General features: G+C 34.6%; 1 protein-coding gene across 1 annotated transcript; it reads left to right on the top strand.

Annotated features, from left to right (window-relative positions):
* Nucleotides 1-9,253: 9,253 nt before the first annotated feature.
* LOC123710575 (transcription factor glial cells missing 2-like) lies at nucleotides 9,254-14,810 on the top strand. Its single transcript, XM_045662563.1, has 4 exons — nucleotides 9,254-9,292; nucleotides 12,538-12,857; nucleotides 13,401-13,739; nucleotides 14,155-14,810. Exons 1-4 carry the CDS (start codon nucleotides 9,282-9,284, stop codon nucleotides 14,808-14,810), a joined length of 1,326 nt encoding a protein of 441 aa, XP_045518519.1. The 5' UTR covers nucleotides 9,254-9,281.
* Nucleotide 14,811: the final 1 nt, after the last annotated feature.

Here is a 14,811-nt window from a genome sequence, read left to right as displayed (position 1 = left end):
GTGTTAAAGGAAACTTGAACTAATTCAAATAACAGTATTTTATCATATAAAGGCAAGACAAGGCGAACTCTTGCCGGTTTTCCTGAGGTTATATAAGAAAATGTTCCGTAAGGTTGGTTAGATTGGATTTAAAATTGATATGCGCGTGGATTAAGTGTAATATGTCAAGACACTTTGAACAATTATTTTTCAGTATACATTATTTCACTATTAATAATACACCTAAATCACGCAGAGGAATCAGTCACAACTTGTCCTGGAATGCGTGGCTGTGGTTTCCCAACGAGCAAAAACCTTTGGAGCAGTGAGGTAGCCCTGTGAAGCCTGAGAAATACTCAGGAACCTTCAGGGCTTTTGGAAAGCTTTACGCACAACATACCAAACGGTTGTCTAAGTGCAGAAGCGTCCACGCTACATATATGATAAATAAATAAATAAGATTTTTTATTTCTCACAAATTATATTTTTTATTTTTATGAAAATAAATAACACTAATTTTATATCTATTTCCTAATTATTTTGCAAAAACACTTTCGCAGGTGAACACCTCCAAGGATCTCCAGATATCTCGGTCTTGGCTGAGTTGCATCCAGCATCACATTACTTAAACGGATGACTTCATATAACTGTCGCAGTAAAGTAGTTAAATCAGAGAGTTAATTGAATCTCTAGACAGTTAATTAAAAATCGATATTCAATCAAGTCGCTAAAGTTCCGTCAGACAAGTGAGTGAACGAAACGTTTAACGAGTTCCTAAACGTTCCCAGGCCTACAACAAGAATAACCTAACGTAACCTAACCTCAGTTCTTCACGATCACACCGAAATAACATTAACAAATGAAATAATCATGGCGGAGTCTTGTTTTACATTGTTAATCAACACGCTGGCTTTCGGTCAGACAGTTAGTAGATAGAGTTAAACGTTTTCGACGCTGCTTTATTTAAATCAAAGTGCTAGCGACTTCATTTAATATCGACATTTAATCAATTGTCTAGAGATTCAATTAACTCTCTGATTTAACTACTTTACTGCGACATAATTATATACCTACATTCACCTCAATCATAAGCACTATTGGTGTAATCCGTCAGACAGGTTTTGTGTTTATCGCGTTCATACAGCAGTGGCCGAATCATTTTAAATCATATAATAATTTTTATTGTACAAAGGATGCTTTTATGAACCAAGTACGATTGTGATTTAACAACAAATACTTAAAAATAATATTAATGAACTTTTCTATTGACAGCTAATTCGTAAACACCGTAGAAGGGAATAACAATACGTGGACAATGTCCAATACCCCAATGGATGACCCATTCAACCACTACAATACTATAATCGAACATCAATGAATAACTTTTAATTATATTTTTTCTTGTTTATTTTGACTATTTCGTACTCATAATTCGAATAAATAATATGCGTAATCTTAATCTATGTATTTATTCAACTTACGTCGTAGGGTTAAAAAAACAATTTAAATACTAGTTATAAGTTGTTCTTTAATTAGCACTTAACGTGTTAGTAAATACCTACATTATAAAATTAGTTTATATATACTGTATAATGCTATAAAATAAGTTAGAATATCCTTTAATAATAACCATACAATTAATTGTTATTAACCTAATTTATCGTTTTAAAATATATATCTTTAGGTAAATAGCTGTTTTCTCAGCTTATTATACTTACAATAAAATGTTTTGTTAAAATAATGTTAATACATGTAAGAATAAAATAAAAAAAGAGGCGCTAGAACCTTTTTAGGTCTGGGCCTCAGATTAATGTATAATATGTTTCATAATCATTTGACAATAGGCAAGTAGGTGATCAGCCTGGCATACGACATCGACTTTTTGGGTCCAAATCAGTTTTCCGTTACCGTTCGAGCGAATTTTAAACACACAAAGACAGGAAGTCCATTGGTGCACAGCCGGGGATCGAACGTACGACCTCAGAATTGAGAGTCGCATTGAAGCAACTAGGACCAACACTGCAACATATATGCATTGTTTTCTCAACATTATAATAGTAACAATAAAATATTTTTTATCGGTTTGTAAAGATTCATCGTTATTGAGATGCGCTAATAGGCACATTTACGTCACAGAAACCGATAACCGTACATCTCTAGTACAAATATTGTTCTAATAACAATAAACGTAAAGTATTCGCGGTAACCCTTTCCCACAGCTCTTATTTTACTAATGTGCTCTATATAAGAGGGGTCAAAACACAAACAAGCGCATTAAAACGTTTAAGTTTACAAATTAGATAAATAAATGTAATTTAATCTGTTAAGTCTATGGTTAACAAATTGTATCAACATGCCGTGTTGACCATTTCAGGTAAGTGTTTTGGAATAATAAACCTATTTGTCAGGGCTTAAATAGCTCTGTGATAATCCAGAAACACGCCGCTGATGACAGATTCGTGGTAATTTATACTTTAATCCGTCTAAGCGAAATTTTATTGGTAGAAATAAACTTAATAAATTAACAAAAGAAATATGGATTCGCCTTTTAAAACAATTAAAGTTGCACGCGTCAATATTTAAAACTAAATAGTCAAAATAAAATCCGTTCACATGTCCGTTGTCACAATCGTACCTAATTGCGCATAATGAGTTGAGCAAAGAATGCAATATGTTTTTTTTGTATTATTTATGATATGAACGGCGCGCCCTGCCGATTTGGCCACCCTCCGCAATTCGCGGCTTAAAATAAAATTTAATGCTCCGACGGCTGCTTTTTAAATTCGGAATGCGTTTGAAATATCGGATTTCCGGAATTTTAGCATATGTTTTTTTTTAATCTCGAACAAATGAGTTCTTATATAACCCTAGTTATTTTACTTATAATTTAATGTGTATCATATTGTGTATTGTGTGTGTAATTATATTGTTTAATAGATCAATGCCATCATACATATCCTTGTGGTTTAAGGTTAATTTAAATTAATAATGATTTTATTGTACAGTAGAATGTATAGGAATATAAATTGTCGCATTTATTTTTAGTCAGAAGCACGAGGCCATAAAAATTGATCCTAAAATAATTAAGTTTTTTTTCTATAGAATAGGGATGCAAACGGGCATGAGTTTTACCTGATGTTAAATGATATGCCCATGCACACTCTCAATTGCAAAGGGCTCACGAGTGCGTTGCCGGCCTTAAAAATTACTACGCACTTTTCTTAGGATCCAAAGTCGAATTGGTTTGGAAATACCTCAGTGGGCAGCTCCACAGTTCCACATAGTGCGTATTGTATGAGATGGTAACTCTTTAAAACAATTGGGAAACAGATTTCTTCCCGAATTCCCACGAGCATTTCTGTGTCAATTAATTAATTTTACCAATCAATGTTCGTTCCCACGTCATGATATCGGGAAATCACGCAACATCTTTATTCATTTATTAGATTGTTCGCCCTTTGTTTAAGGGTGAGCGTGAAATGGTCTAACCATTATGAAACGTCATTTTAAACACAATAGTGTGTGAACTTTTCAAATAAATGATGGTAATTGTAGAAACCTGTACATGTTTTATTAATCTAACTATAATGTGATATATAAAAAGAATCAATGACGCTTTTTGAGATCTTGGCCTCAGATTTCTGTATCTGTTTCATGATCATTTGTTAATCTAATAGGCAAGTAGGTGATCAGCCTTCTGTGCTTAGGCATGATGTTTTCCTTCAACGTTCGAGCGAATGCTAAATGCGCACATAGAAAGTAAATGGTGGTAACCATTGGTGCACAGCCGAAGTTATGACCTCAGGGATGAGAGTCGCACGCTGAAGCCAACACTTCTAATGTGATATATGCATGTATTCAACTTTAAATAATAATATAAAATTACGTGACGCATAAATTTAGTAAAATTGGCATTCATTAAATACTTTTGAGAGAAGAATTAACTTTTTAAAACGTATCTAGGTTAATAAATACGTATCTAGGGTTGCCTGGACGAACGCTTTTTAGCGATAAGGCCGGACGTTGCATCCCGTAATTTTTAAATATTATGTTATTTGTTTTTTTTTTTTATGAATGTAACGAAGTGTCTATAAATCTAAAATAAAATAAGTTATTAATAAAAGTATCTATCTCTCTCAAAAAATCTGACGAACAATAACAATTTGTATAAATTCGCTATGAATCATTATTCTTTTGTATTCTTATAAGTGTTGCCATCGTGCCCATGTTTATGCAAACTATATTACTATATTTATTAGCAAGGGTTATTCGCACTTTGATAATTCAATATATTCATTAGTAATTCAGCTAAAAACTCGAGAAATTATTATTCTATGTAAGTTTATTTATTCATTCATCATTTTTTTCGAGGGTAAGCGGTGAAGGAGGGGGGGGGGAGTTTAACTTTTCGTATAGACTGGGACTGAAGATTCAAAAAAAGTTTTATCGAGCGGAATCGATTTTACGGCATTTGGTCAAGAACTGGTGGCAAATTTATGGGGTGGAAGTGATAGTGCACAAAATTTTATTATTGTGTTAATCACAGATTATGGTAGAATTGTTAATTATTAATTCAAAGTAAAACTCGTTTTATTACAGTATTTTTTATTTCCATTCAAATTTCGAAAATTACTAAAATCATAAATGTATATAATAAGTATACACGAAAGTACCAATAACAAAATCGGATTCTTTTTTCAAACAAATATTAATTCTAGTAAAATATTATCTAAATTAAGCCCATGCAGTCTTGCCAAAGAAAAAAAGCTTTTATAAAAACCACCGATGCATTTTAAAGTTTGCCCAAACTTTACAGTTTAAAGACATCCTTCCTAATACATTTGTAGCGGCACGTGCTGCATGTCAAACAGAAGATAGTAGATGGCTGCGCGCGCGCACCCGCATACTATAGATAACGGCTGGTAATAAATTAACGACGAACACAGCTTTCCACAATAAAACTTTGTCACTTTTCACCTTGTTTCACCTATTGATTACCAAGAAAAAAATTATGAATATTTCTTTTTTTATAAGAAAATCTTTCATTTCAACACAATATCTTATAAAAACTTTTTCTTTACGAAATATTTTGATACAGTACCTATTCTTGTCACATAGGTATATTTGTAATAATTCATATTACATTAATTGTGGCTATCCAGGACATCGTCTCGTTGACTGTCAGCCAAACGAACTATGACAGAAGCTACCTAATCAATAATTATATCTCTTGGGTTTTAGTATGGGATGCTACTTGTGTGGACACGTTTGTCCCGTCTAACCTCCCTTGGACAAGCCAAAAAGCAGGAGCGGCAGCAGAACAGGCGGAAAATAATAAAAGGCTCAAATAATAAATATAAAGAGTCTTTCCTTCAACTTCAATTGGAGTAGAGCCTTGGGCCGTTGGGGTTCCAGTGCACAGGCGCTAATTAACGATTTAAGCCGGTAGATAGGTGACTCCAGAGCTGGCGTTTTCCTCGCTTAACGAATCAGTATCACAATTCACAATACAGCGAGGAAATGCTGCCAGCGTTAAAGGTCTACACTGCCACAGGGGCGAAACTTTTTAAATTTGTTGTAATTTTCTTTTTAATTATTTTTTTAATTACTATGTAGGTTAAGAAAATTATAAATACTATATATTTAATTGTTATGATTACTAATAAAAATATATATAGTAATTTATATAACATAAATGTGTGTATAGCACGAAAACCTGTACTATTCGACTGCAAACATCTAAATCTATGTCAAAAGTTATCTATTCAATACATATTATAGGGCTCAGTTTAATTATATTATTTAGTCATACAAAATCACTACCAGTCATTCCAGTATTCATACAATTACACCTGGCAAAGCTGAATTCTTCAATTGCGCATTTTCGGATTCGTCATAGACGAAAGAGCGAGGTCAATCATAAACCTATTTGTTGTATGACAGTTGCGACACGTCACAGGCGGGGGTGTATTAACGTATTTGCTTGGAAAATAGTGTTTGATTAACTCTCTTTCATGTTCGTTCGTTGGAACGCGATTGTCTGCGGATTTGTTTAATTTGATCCTTTGTTTGAGCGCCGGTTGTGTGGAAAGGCTTATAGGGCGATGTGGAGATTCGTTATCTGGGGTTATCTTGTCACGGACACTGCGACCTGTATTTGATTTGAATTTCGAATGCCGTTCTGTTGCGAAACGTTATCGCTTACGTTAACTAGACGCTTAGGCATAGACTAATATACTTAGAGGCTATATTTAAATTAGCGTCGTCTTTTTCCTTTCTCTCAAATTGTGTTTACGCTGCGATGAAAAGAGACAGATTAATGCTTTGTTTAAAACGGTGCAATAACACTGAAGTAGCGTCAATGAATTATTACAATTTAGGGTTTTGTTCTGGCTGAGTTCTGAATGCAAATTTTGTTACTAAAACTGAACTGAATCTCATTTACATGAAGTACATATCTTATGTTTTATATGGCTCTTGTAATAAGTAATACATTGACAAGTACGATCATCTTATTCTACGAAGGAATTGTTTTCAATTTCGCGGATTGACAACATCCGGAGCGGCGAGGGGACGCAAATTGTTAATACCAGTGCAATTTGTTTTTTATTTGGGCGTCAATTGGTGTATCGGGTGACACCGGAAGTGAGGCCCCGCCCACACACACTTACCATAATGTATTAATCCGATAAACACGTTTTTTCTCGTCTTATCCGCCGATTAATTCTCTGATCCCTTTTAAAGGTTGCGATCTTTTCTCAGCCTGCTCGTAAATTCAAAAAGCGGCCAAAACAACGGAGGCTGGATTGAAACATTGCCTGACACTTTAACAATTACTTTTAAGCCTTTTGGGTTAATTTATAGCTTAGCGTTAACTGTTTACAAATAACGGAGTCTACCATGTAAAACACCGGGCTTAAGAAGATTATGTTATTTGTACCGTTAGAATAAGACAAGGGGCGGTTTTAGGCCGATTAATGGGATTAAATTTTAGTAAGTCTCCTCAAAATTGCCGTCATGGTCAATGTGGTAATATCACAGTGTTTTCGTTAAAAATTAACACAATTTGGTTTAGCTGTTATCCGTAGCCGTCAGCCCTCAAATCGAACGTATATTTCGAATATATAAATACTTTTTGATTGTTTTATAATTGCAGCCAAAGGCATGGAAATGGAAATATCAAACTTTTCCATAGATACGATAATATTTTATGTTCTATATTTGTAATTTGTTTTTTTTTTAATTTCTAATTTATTTTGTGTTTATATCTGTCATTCTAAGACAGATAAAATAAGATAAAAATCAGTGAAGCTACTTAAAACTAAGTTGGGTCCATTTTTGATTAAAGTGTTTGTCTTTGTATTTCTTCTTCTATCATAATAGATGGTTATGCTAAAACTATTTTGATAATATTTTGTAATTATAGACTAATATAGGACACAGTTTATTTATCGCAATTCTAAGAGACATTAGCAAATTAAGATATAACATTTTTGTTTAATACAAATGAAACCCCAAAGTTGAAGGTTTACTTATCGTTAAGCAAGCGTTTTTTTAAAAAGATCTGCTTCATCCGAGGCCTGAGCTCAGTGTTAAAGGCCTATATGTGTTGAACACGCACGTTTGTTGAAACCATACGTAATTTGTCCGATAATATAACAAACGCGCCCGCATCTTTTTCCCTCTTCCAATCGACATTCTGCATATCTACGAATTGTTAATTCAATGGTACTTAAATTAGCACTTTTGTATCACTTTAATGGCTGGAAGTCTTTCACGGTCCGCTTCAAGTCGCTTTTGCGGACCAGCGAACTGTGGAATCCACTCCCGGACTTCCCTGGGAGATACGACCTCTGTTTAAAAAAGGCCTACCCCTCCTTCCAAGGCCAGAATTGCACCAAGGTATCCATGGGCTGGGATGAGTGCCCATTTTCGGCCTTTCTCCCGTGCTATAAAAAGCAATGAACTTGCGGTTTCTGAAATTCTTTGGAGACTAGTAACTAAGGTGACGTCATCATCATAGTCATCAAAGAGCATACTCCTCCCCAAAAGGCCGGCAACGCATCCACTAAATTGGGCGTCTCGTAGGCTCGATTATCCAATATAAAATAATCTATAGAAGACTAGAAACTAAGACATCATCGTTAATCTCTTATTGTTCCGTAATGTTTTATTCGTGACTCTGAAACGTTTTAATTGCATTCTATTACGATAATTAGCTATTTCAAGCTGGTTGATAAACCTAAATTTGATATCCTCGTCGGTATTAATAAATATTATAAACACGTAATATCTACTTTTAGCGTTCGAACACTTAGCCAACACTTAAACAAATCTACCTTCGATATTATGATTGAAGCAAAGAGTAATATGACTGGTAAGGAAGGGGGTGGTTGTTGAACCTTGTCAAATAACAACATGGCGATTTCCTTCTCGTCCGTTCATCTTCTTTAATCGATTTCAACTTGCATTACCTAAATGTTTGGAAATGTTTATTAATCATTACGTAATCTTTATGAATGAATAATATTTTTTTAATATGTAGAGAATTTGGCGTCTATGCATTGTCATTGCGCAAGCGAGCTGTAGCTCTGGTGAGGCGAGTGCGAAGCCATGCCAACAGTATGCTGGCGGCAATAGCGAAAGTTTCTTAGGTAATTGTACTTATAACCTAACCACTACTAATAGAATATTTAGAACAACATCGTAACTAATATAACAATAACGTAACATATGATTGTCTGCTTCAATAAAAAAAATATTACAATTATTGTCGGCTTGACACTTCCTGGACAGAAATTACCACATACGTATCATGTGATTAGATTAATGTTTGGTTTCTCGTTGAATTTAATGAAACATATATGACAGGTATAATTCATATATTAATTTTAACATTATATAACAAACCAAGAGAGCAAGGGCGCACTGGAAACGCAAAAATCAATACGAGAACCGATAACTATGTAACTAGGTGATGTATCTGAAACATCCCATCTGGCCTTTCCTGAAAACGCAAATCAACGCCATTGGTGGACGCGTGAAAACGGTGCTTGAGCCCTGATTGGTCAATAGGCGGGGCTTATAAAATGCTTTTCTTTTATTGGCTGATCACGCTTACCCTAAGGATATTGGTGGGGACAATCATCCCTGTGTTTATTTTTGCCGTTAAAGTCAGTGAGCTATGAGGTCTCGTGTTAACCGCGTGTGGAGTTTTTATGCGGGATCACGGAATTGAACTATACGTGTTGTGTGTGTGATATTTATACAGACATTGTGATTACGTTTTTACATTATTGGAGATGGTTATCCTGTAAGTATTTAATTATTATATTGACGGTTAAACTGATAAAATTGCATTTACCTAAAACGCAACTTCGATTAAGGAATAGGGATTCCAAGTTAGAAGTTAAATATAGTTTTTTTAACATATATTGATGATATAACTAGAAAATCTAATTTGGAATCAGTGAAATGAAGGTTTTTGACAATATATATATTTATTTTAAAATAAACAGTTTTTAGTTAAGTTTCTTTTTATTTAAAGTCTTAATTAGGTGGATTTAGTGCATTTTTTTGACATGAAAATTCTTTATCGGCGTTGGAAAAAAATTTACGCGTCACATTTTTGGGTTACGCGTCACATTTTTCGGTTACGGGTCATTTTTTTCTTGTCGCTACCACGGTTGATTCGAAGAGATTCGAAGAGAAGTAATCCATTTATAACAAAAATATATAATAACGTTAACAATGATAGTAATTATTCTATTACAATTAATGAAATTCTGTAATAATCTTAGTAGTAATGAGGTAAAATGAAATAATTGTATAATTTGTATTTATGACTATGATAATAAAAGCCTTTTGTTAAACTTTAACTAATTTAACATTATTTAACCAATTTCTATAAAGTTGCATACAGTACATTTTTCGAAAAATAAGGTCATAAGGTTTCACTTCTTACGTGTGTACCCTAGTACACGCACACATTTTTTTTTATTGAGAACGTTTCTGGTAAATATAATTAATCCCTAACAGTTAATTGTCAATCATACCGTACCAAGCTGTAATCTTATAATTTACCCTACAAAAGAAAAATTTTGGTGCATTCAATGTTGTAAATGTTGCTTTTTAAAGCATTTAGATTTCACGAATGACAGTTGTTCATTTTTTCCGTCCCTTGGTTTTACTGTTATCATATTTTATGATACTTTAGGAATGTCATACAATAGATTTTATACAGAAATGCTAGAATATTCAACTGTATTCAATGCAGGATAAAAATTTCCTCCCAGACTCAAGTAAAACCAATATAACGAGTTTACATTATGATAATATAAAAAATTTAATTTAATCGACGTAAAAAAATACGTGTGATGTTGGCATTGCAATATGTAAGTATATATGTATTAATATTTACTCTGGAAGAAACTGCGTTTAGCACTAAGACCGCCCATTGTCTTCATTTATCTAATCATATTTTTCTCCTGTTTTCTGTTATTGCGATGTAAATAAATTGTTTAGTATCTCATTTATCCATTGCATTGCGCAACAATTTTTTTATGTGGACTATTACAAATTGACTAATTAAACTGTTTGTAAAGTAGTTTTCGTTTAATAGTGCAATACTGATTAACAGAATGGTCATCGGACTGAATTTGTTCTAGCGAGGCAAAATTTTGTTGAAATATTATCTATGAATACTATAAAATATAAAAAATATTTTAATTGGTTCCAGACGAGAGTTACTCGTTATAGGGATAATAATTGTACATCACGCAAAACGTTAATATACATATTTATAGTATATGGAGTTTTATTTAAATGTTAATTTGAAATTCCTAATATATAACATCAGTCTTTAGCTATTTATGTATTAAAACTTCATCGCATATGTGATAAAATTTTCTACAGTTTACAATCTAATATAACAATTACACAAAATTGCGAACAAAAAATTATAATATAATAATTACTTACAGGTACGTGTAATGCAGATTAGGCACAGCAAACGCTTTTATTAAACTAATCAGCCCAGGTTGTGTTCCTCTAGGTTTCAGTGTGCGACTCACCGCTGATCGTAGATTCGATTCCCGGCTATGCACCAATGGAATTTCTATGTACAAATTTAACATTCGCTCGAACAGTGAAGGCAAACATCGCGAATAAACCGGCTTGCCTTAGATCCAAAAAGTCGAGTGTGTCAAGCACAAGAGGCCGTTCACCTACCTGCCTATTAGATTGACAAATAATTATGAAACAGATTATAAATCTGAGGCCGAGACCTAAAAAAGTATTGTAGCGCCACTGTACCACTGCACCACTTTTTACTTAATCAGCCCTGGTTAAACAATAATAAGCATTATACCTCGCATTCATATAACATACTTGTAAATATGACTATGTGTAAGTTACATTTACACGGAGTTGGTAACTTAAATAGATGACTAAGCAAGCATAATGTTAGGTTAGGGTAACTGTAAGGTGTCGGGCCAATTGGTTTTAATTGAAACTCATTGACATTAAATAAGGGATCCGTTTTCAAAGCTCGGATATTTAGTATAAAGAAATTTTAACTAACATTTTCTTTCACTTAGATTGATAGCTTAGTAGTCTTATACTCATGGTACAATTAAATCCAGTCTGCAAGGCGTCTTGCTAACAAAATGGTTGTCAGAATAATTATAAAAATTCAAGTTGTTATCCACAGATAACAGTACAATGTCTTAGTTGATACAAAAAAGACCTCTCTGGGTTTATACTATACCTAGTTTAGATATTTTCTATGCATAAACGAAATTATAAAACTATCTGTGAGAGGATCTTCAGGGGAAAGAAATATATTAAAACCCTTTGTCTCTTTTTCCTTGTTTCTTTGTCCTTGAAACTGTACGAAAGTCACATCTCGTACGCTGTAAAATTGTATGGAAAGCTGTATTTTTTAAAATAAAATACGCCTCGGTGCTGTGTTGCATGAAATACAAAGACACACACTTAGCTTCCAACTGAGCTTTTCACCATAAATATATAACTTTCTCGCTAATCTTTACAAAATTAATTCATTTTATTTTAACAATGATATACATATCGATGTACTAAAATAAATGATTGTATAACTGCTAAACAGGTTCAAACGCGTATACCAATTAAGCACTCCCCAAAGCTCCAACTTTTCAATTGGCTTAACGAGTCGTTGTAAAGGGGAGCTTTCTCAACGAATAACGATAAAGCAGACCAAAATTTCAATATGCGTTAGAGCTTATAAACGAGAGGATAACGCTGTTAAATCTATGATTTTAATTCATTTGGAAAAATATATTTTTATCTCATATTTCTCTTGTATTCTTATATATGTGTATTTTACTAATAAATAGAATGCTTTATAGGTATCGAAAGTTACACTTAATCCGTGCCTTTAGTCTTTGGTAAACGTTTGTGTAGTAAATGTACCGCGCGCCTGCAGCTTCCACAACGGTTTCCATTTAGATACATTAGTTCAGCTTTTATTACTATGCCAATTAGTAGTATATTTAGTGCAATGTATAAATTCTATTTCAGAACCAGAAGCGACATGTCAGACGGACACGCTACGCCCGAATGGGACATTAATGACGCCGTCGTGCCCAGAGTGACGCATTTTGACACATTTGGAGAATGGTGTGATGGCCACGTCCGACGTGTTTATCCTCCTGGCTGTGAGGAGGCAAGGCGGCATGCTTCTGGCTGGGCAATGAGGAATACAAATAACCACAACGTTCACATTCTGAAGAAGAGCTGTCTTGGAGTTCTCGTATGTTCTACGAGGTGTAGATTGCCAGACGGTTCGCGTGTACATTTACGACCAGCAATTTGTGATAAAGCAAGGAAAAAACAGCAAGGTAAGGAATTACAATTGTATAGTTTTACTAGACAAGGACCTACCAAAGGCCAACCAGCAGTCGAGTTTATATGAAAATAGTCACGCGTCAAGCATAAGATAGACAATGTATAATAGATTCCTATTCAATGAAATAATATAAAATAGCGTCGTAGGTACTTAACAGTGGTGTATTGCAAGGGTAACGCCTTTTTCAGAACCGGAACGTGTTCCAGTACCGGAAGGGATTCCAGTACTTTTTTTTATTTAAAATGCAAATTATATTTTAAATTTGCGAGTTTCATAGAAAGGATAAGAAAAAATAAAAACAATAAAAAAGATAGTTTGCTGAAAATAGGACTTTCTTTGCTGCCACTATCACTCTGCTTTCCCTTACTTCTTATTTTACCAATACATCACTGTCAACACTGCATGAGCACGATTTATATATTTTACTGATGAATCTATAGTTTTATTCGTTAGATTTGCTATCTATACTTACGTACAGGCACACATCCATTATAATTTATAACGTTCCTGTACCAACGTTCAAATGTTTATTTAGGTAAACCATGTCCAAATCGGCTCTGCAATGGCGGACGACTAGAAGTACAGCCCTGCAGAGGTCATTGCGGTTACCCTGTAACCCATTTCTGGAGACATACAGAGCACGCAATATTCTTTCAAGCAAAAGGCTCCCACGACCATCCTCGACCTGAAGCTAAAGGCGCAAGTGAAGTGAGGAGGACTCTGGGTGCGGGAAGGCGAGTGCGAGGCTTAGCTCTTCTACTAGCAAGAGAAGCAGCCATCGCCGATAAGATCCTTAATGTTAAGCCTGACAAGCAAATGACACAAAAGACCAACCACCTTCAGCCTCCACCACTGATTCCAGACAGCCAAAGAGGTAGACAAATCCTTTATATTGAATTGTTGTAGTTTATTTTCATTTCAGGTCTTGTTCTTGCTAGGATAAACATTTAGACATAACATTTATTACTAACAAAACACATAAAATAACAATAATCAAAAATAAATAAAAAACAATTTTTTTAAAGAAAAAGGTTTAATTGTGTAATGCGTGTGTGCTGTGGTTGTAATTGGCCCTGGCTCAGCATTATGCTGAGGAGTAGAGTTGTTCCACAACGCTGGTCATTCTTCCAGAGACCACAGCAGCATTTCCATATCTGTCCGTGTATATAATTCCGGCATAATTTTGTAGAATTCGTTAAACAGAGCCACCGTTGAGTATAAAATGCTAAAATCTTCTTTATATTCTTTTTTATTCATTTGCAAGTTCTACTAAATAAAGGCTTTTTCAGGCTTAACTTGCACCTGTGGACCATTTGAATGCAACTGCCGTTGGCGTCACGAAATCTCAAATGAAACATTTACGACATCAACATGGACCCAATCCGAACAACCTTACACCTACGTAGCGCCCCCAGTATCAGCCCCACATCAACAACCATACGAACCCAGTGCTCTACCAGCTGATGATATTTTCCACCCGGAGGAAATTTTCCAACTAGATCAACCAATACGACTCGATTTCCCAATGGAAGAGAACACCCTCGAATCACCACCTACGTTCGCGGATTTAAACAGCGAAAATTCAAGGCCCGAAGATTCGTATTGGTTTGAATGGCAACGAGCGGCCGGATCCGAATCCAGCGAAACCTCATCACCCGAGCTCTTTGGAACCGGATACCAACTGGAGTACTGTGATCAACAGGCGTATCCTCAGCAATATTACCCAGAGGAGGCACAGTACTATCCAATTGACACGAGAGAATCACCGGTGGAAATGGAAGACCAACGTTTTTACAGATATAGCCAGGATTGTTCCCAAGCCAATGTTGAGATGCACGCTTGGAACTATACGGATTGCGCGTTTAACACGCTTAATACGCAGGAGTGTAAGCAGTATTATGACGCCCAAAACTCACAAGCCAGCGCATTTGGCGGCTTATTATAAT

The sequence above is a fragment of the Pieris brassicae genome, chromosome 6 (assembly GCF_905147105.1).
Source record: "Pieris brassicae chromosome 6, ilPieBrab1.1, whole genome shotgun sequence".
Taxonomy (NCBI): domain Eukaryota; kingdom Metazoa; phylum Arthropoda; class Insecta; order Lepidoptera; family Pieridae; genus Pieris; species Pieris brassicae.
This window is presented reverse-complemented; position numbering and strand designations above follow the sequence as displayed.

Coding starts and splice junctions, on each gene's coding strand:
- LOC123710575 (XM_045662563.1), top strand. Junction 12,858..13,400: donor AGCAAGGAAAAAACAGCAAG/GTAAGGAATTAC, acceptor ATGTTTATTTAG/GTAAACCATGTCCAAATCGG. Junction 13,740..14,154: donor GATTCCAGACAGCCAAAGAG/GTAGACAAATCC, acceptor AGGCTTTTTCAG/GCTTAACTTGCACCTGTGGA.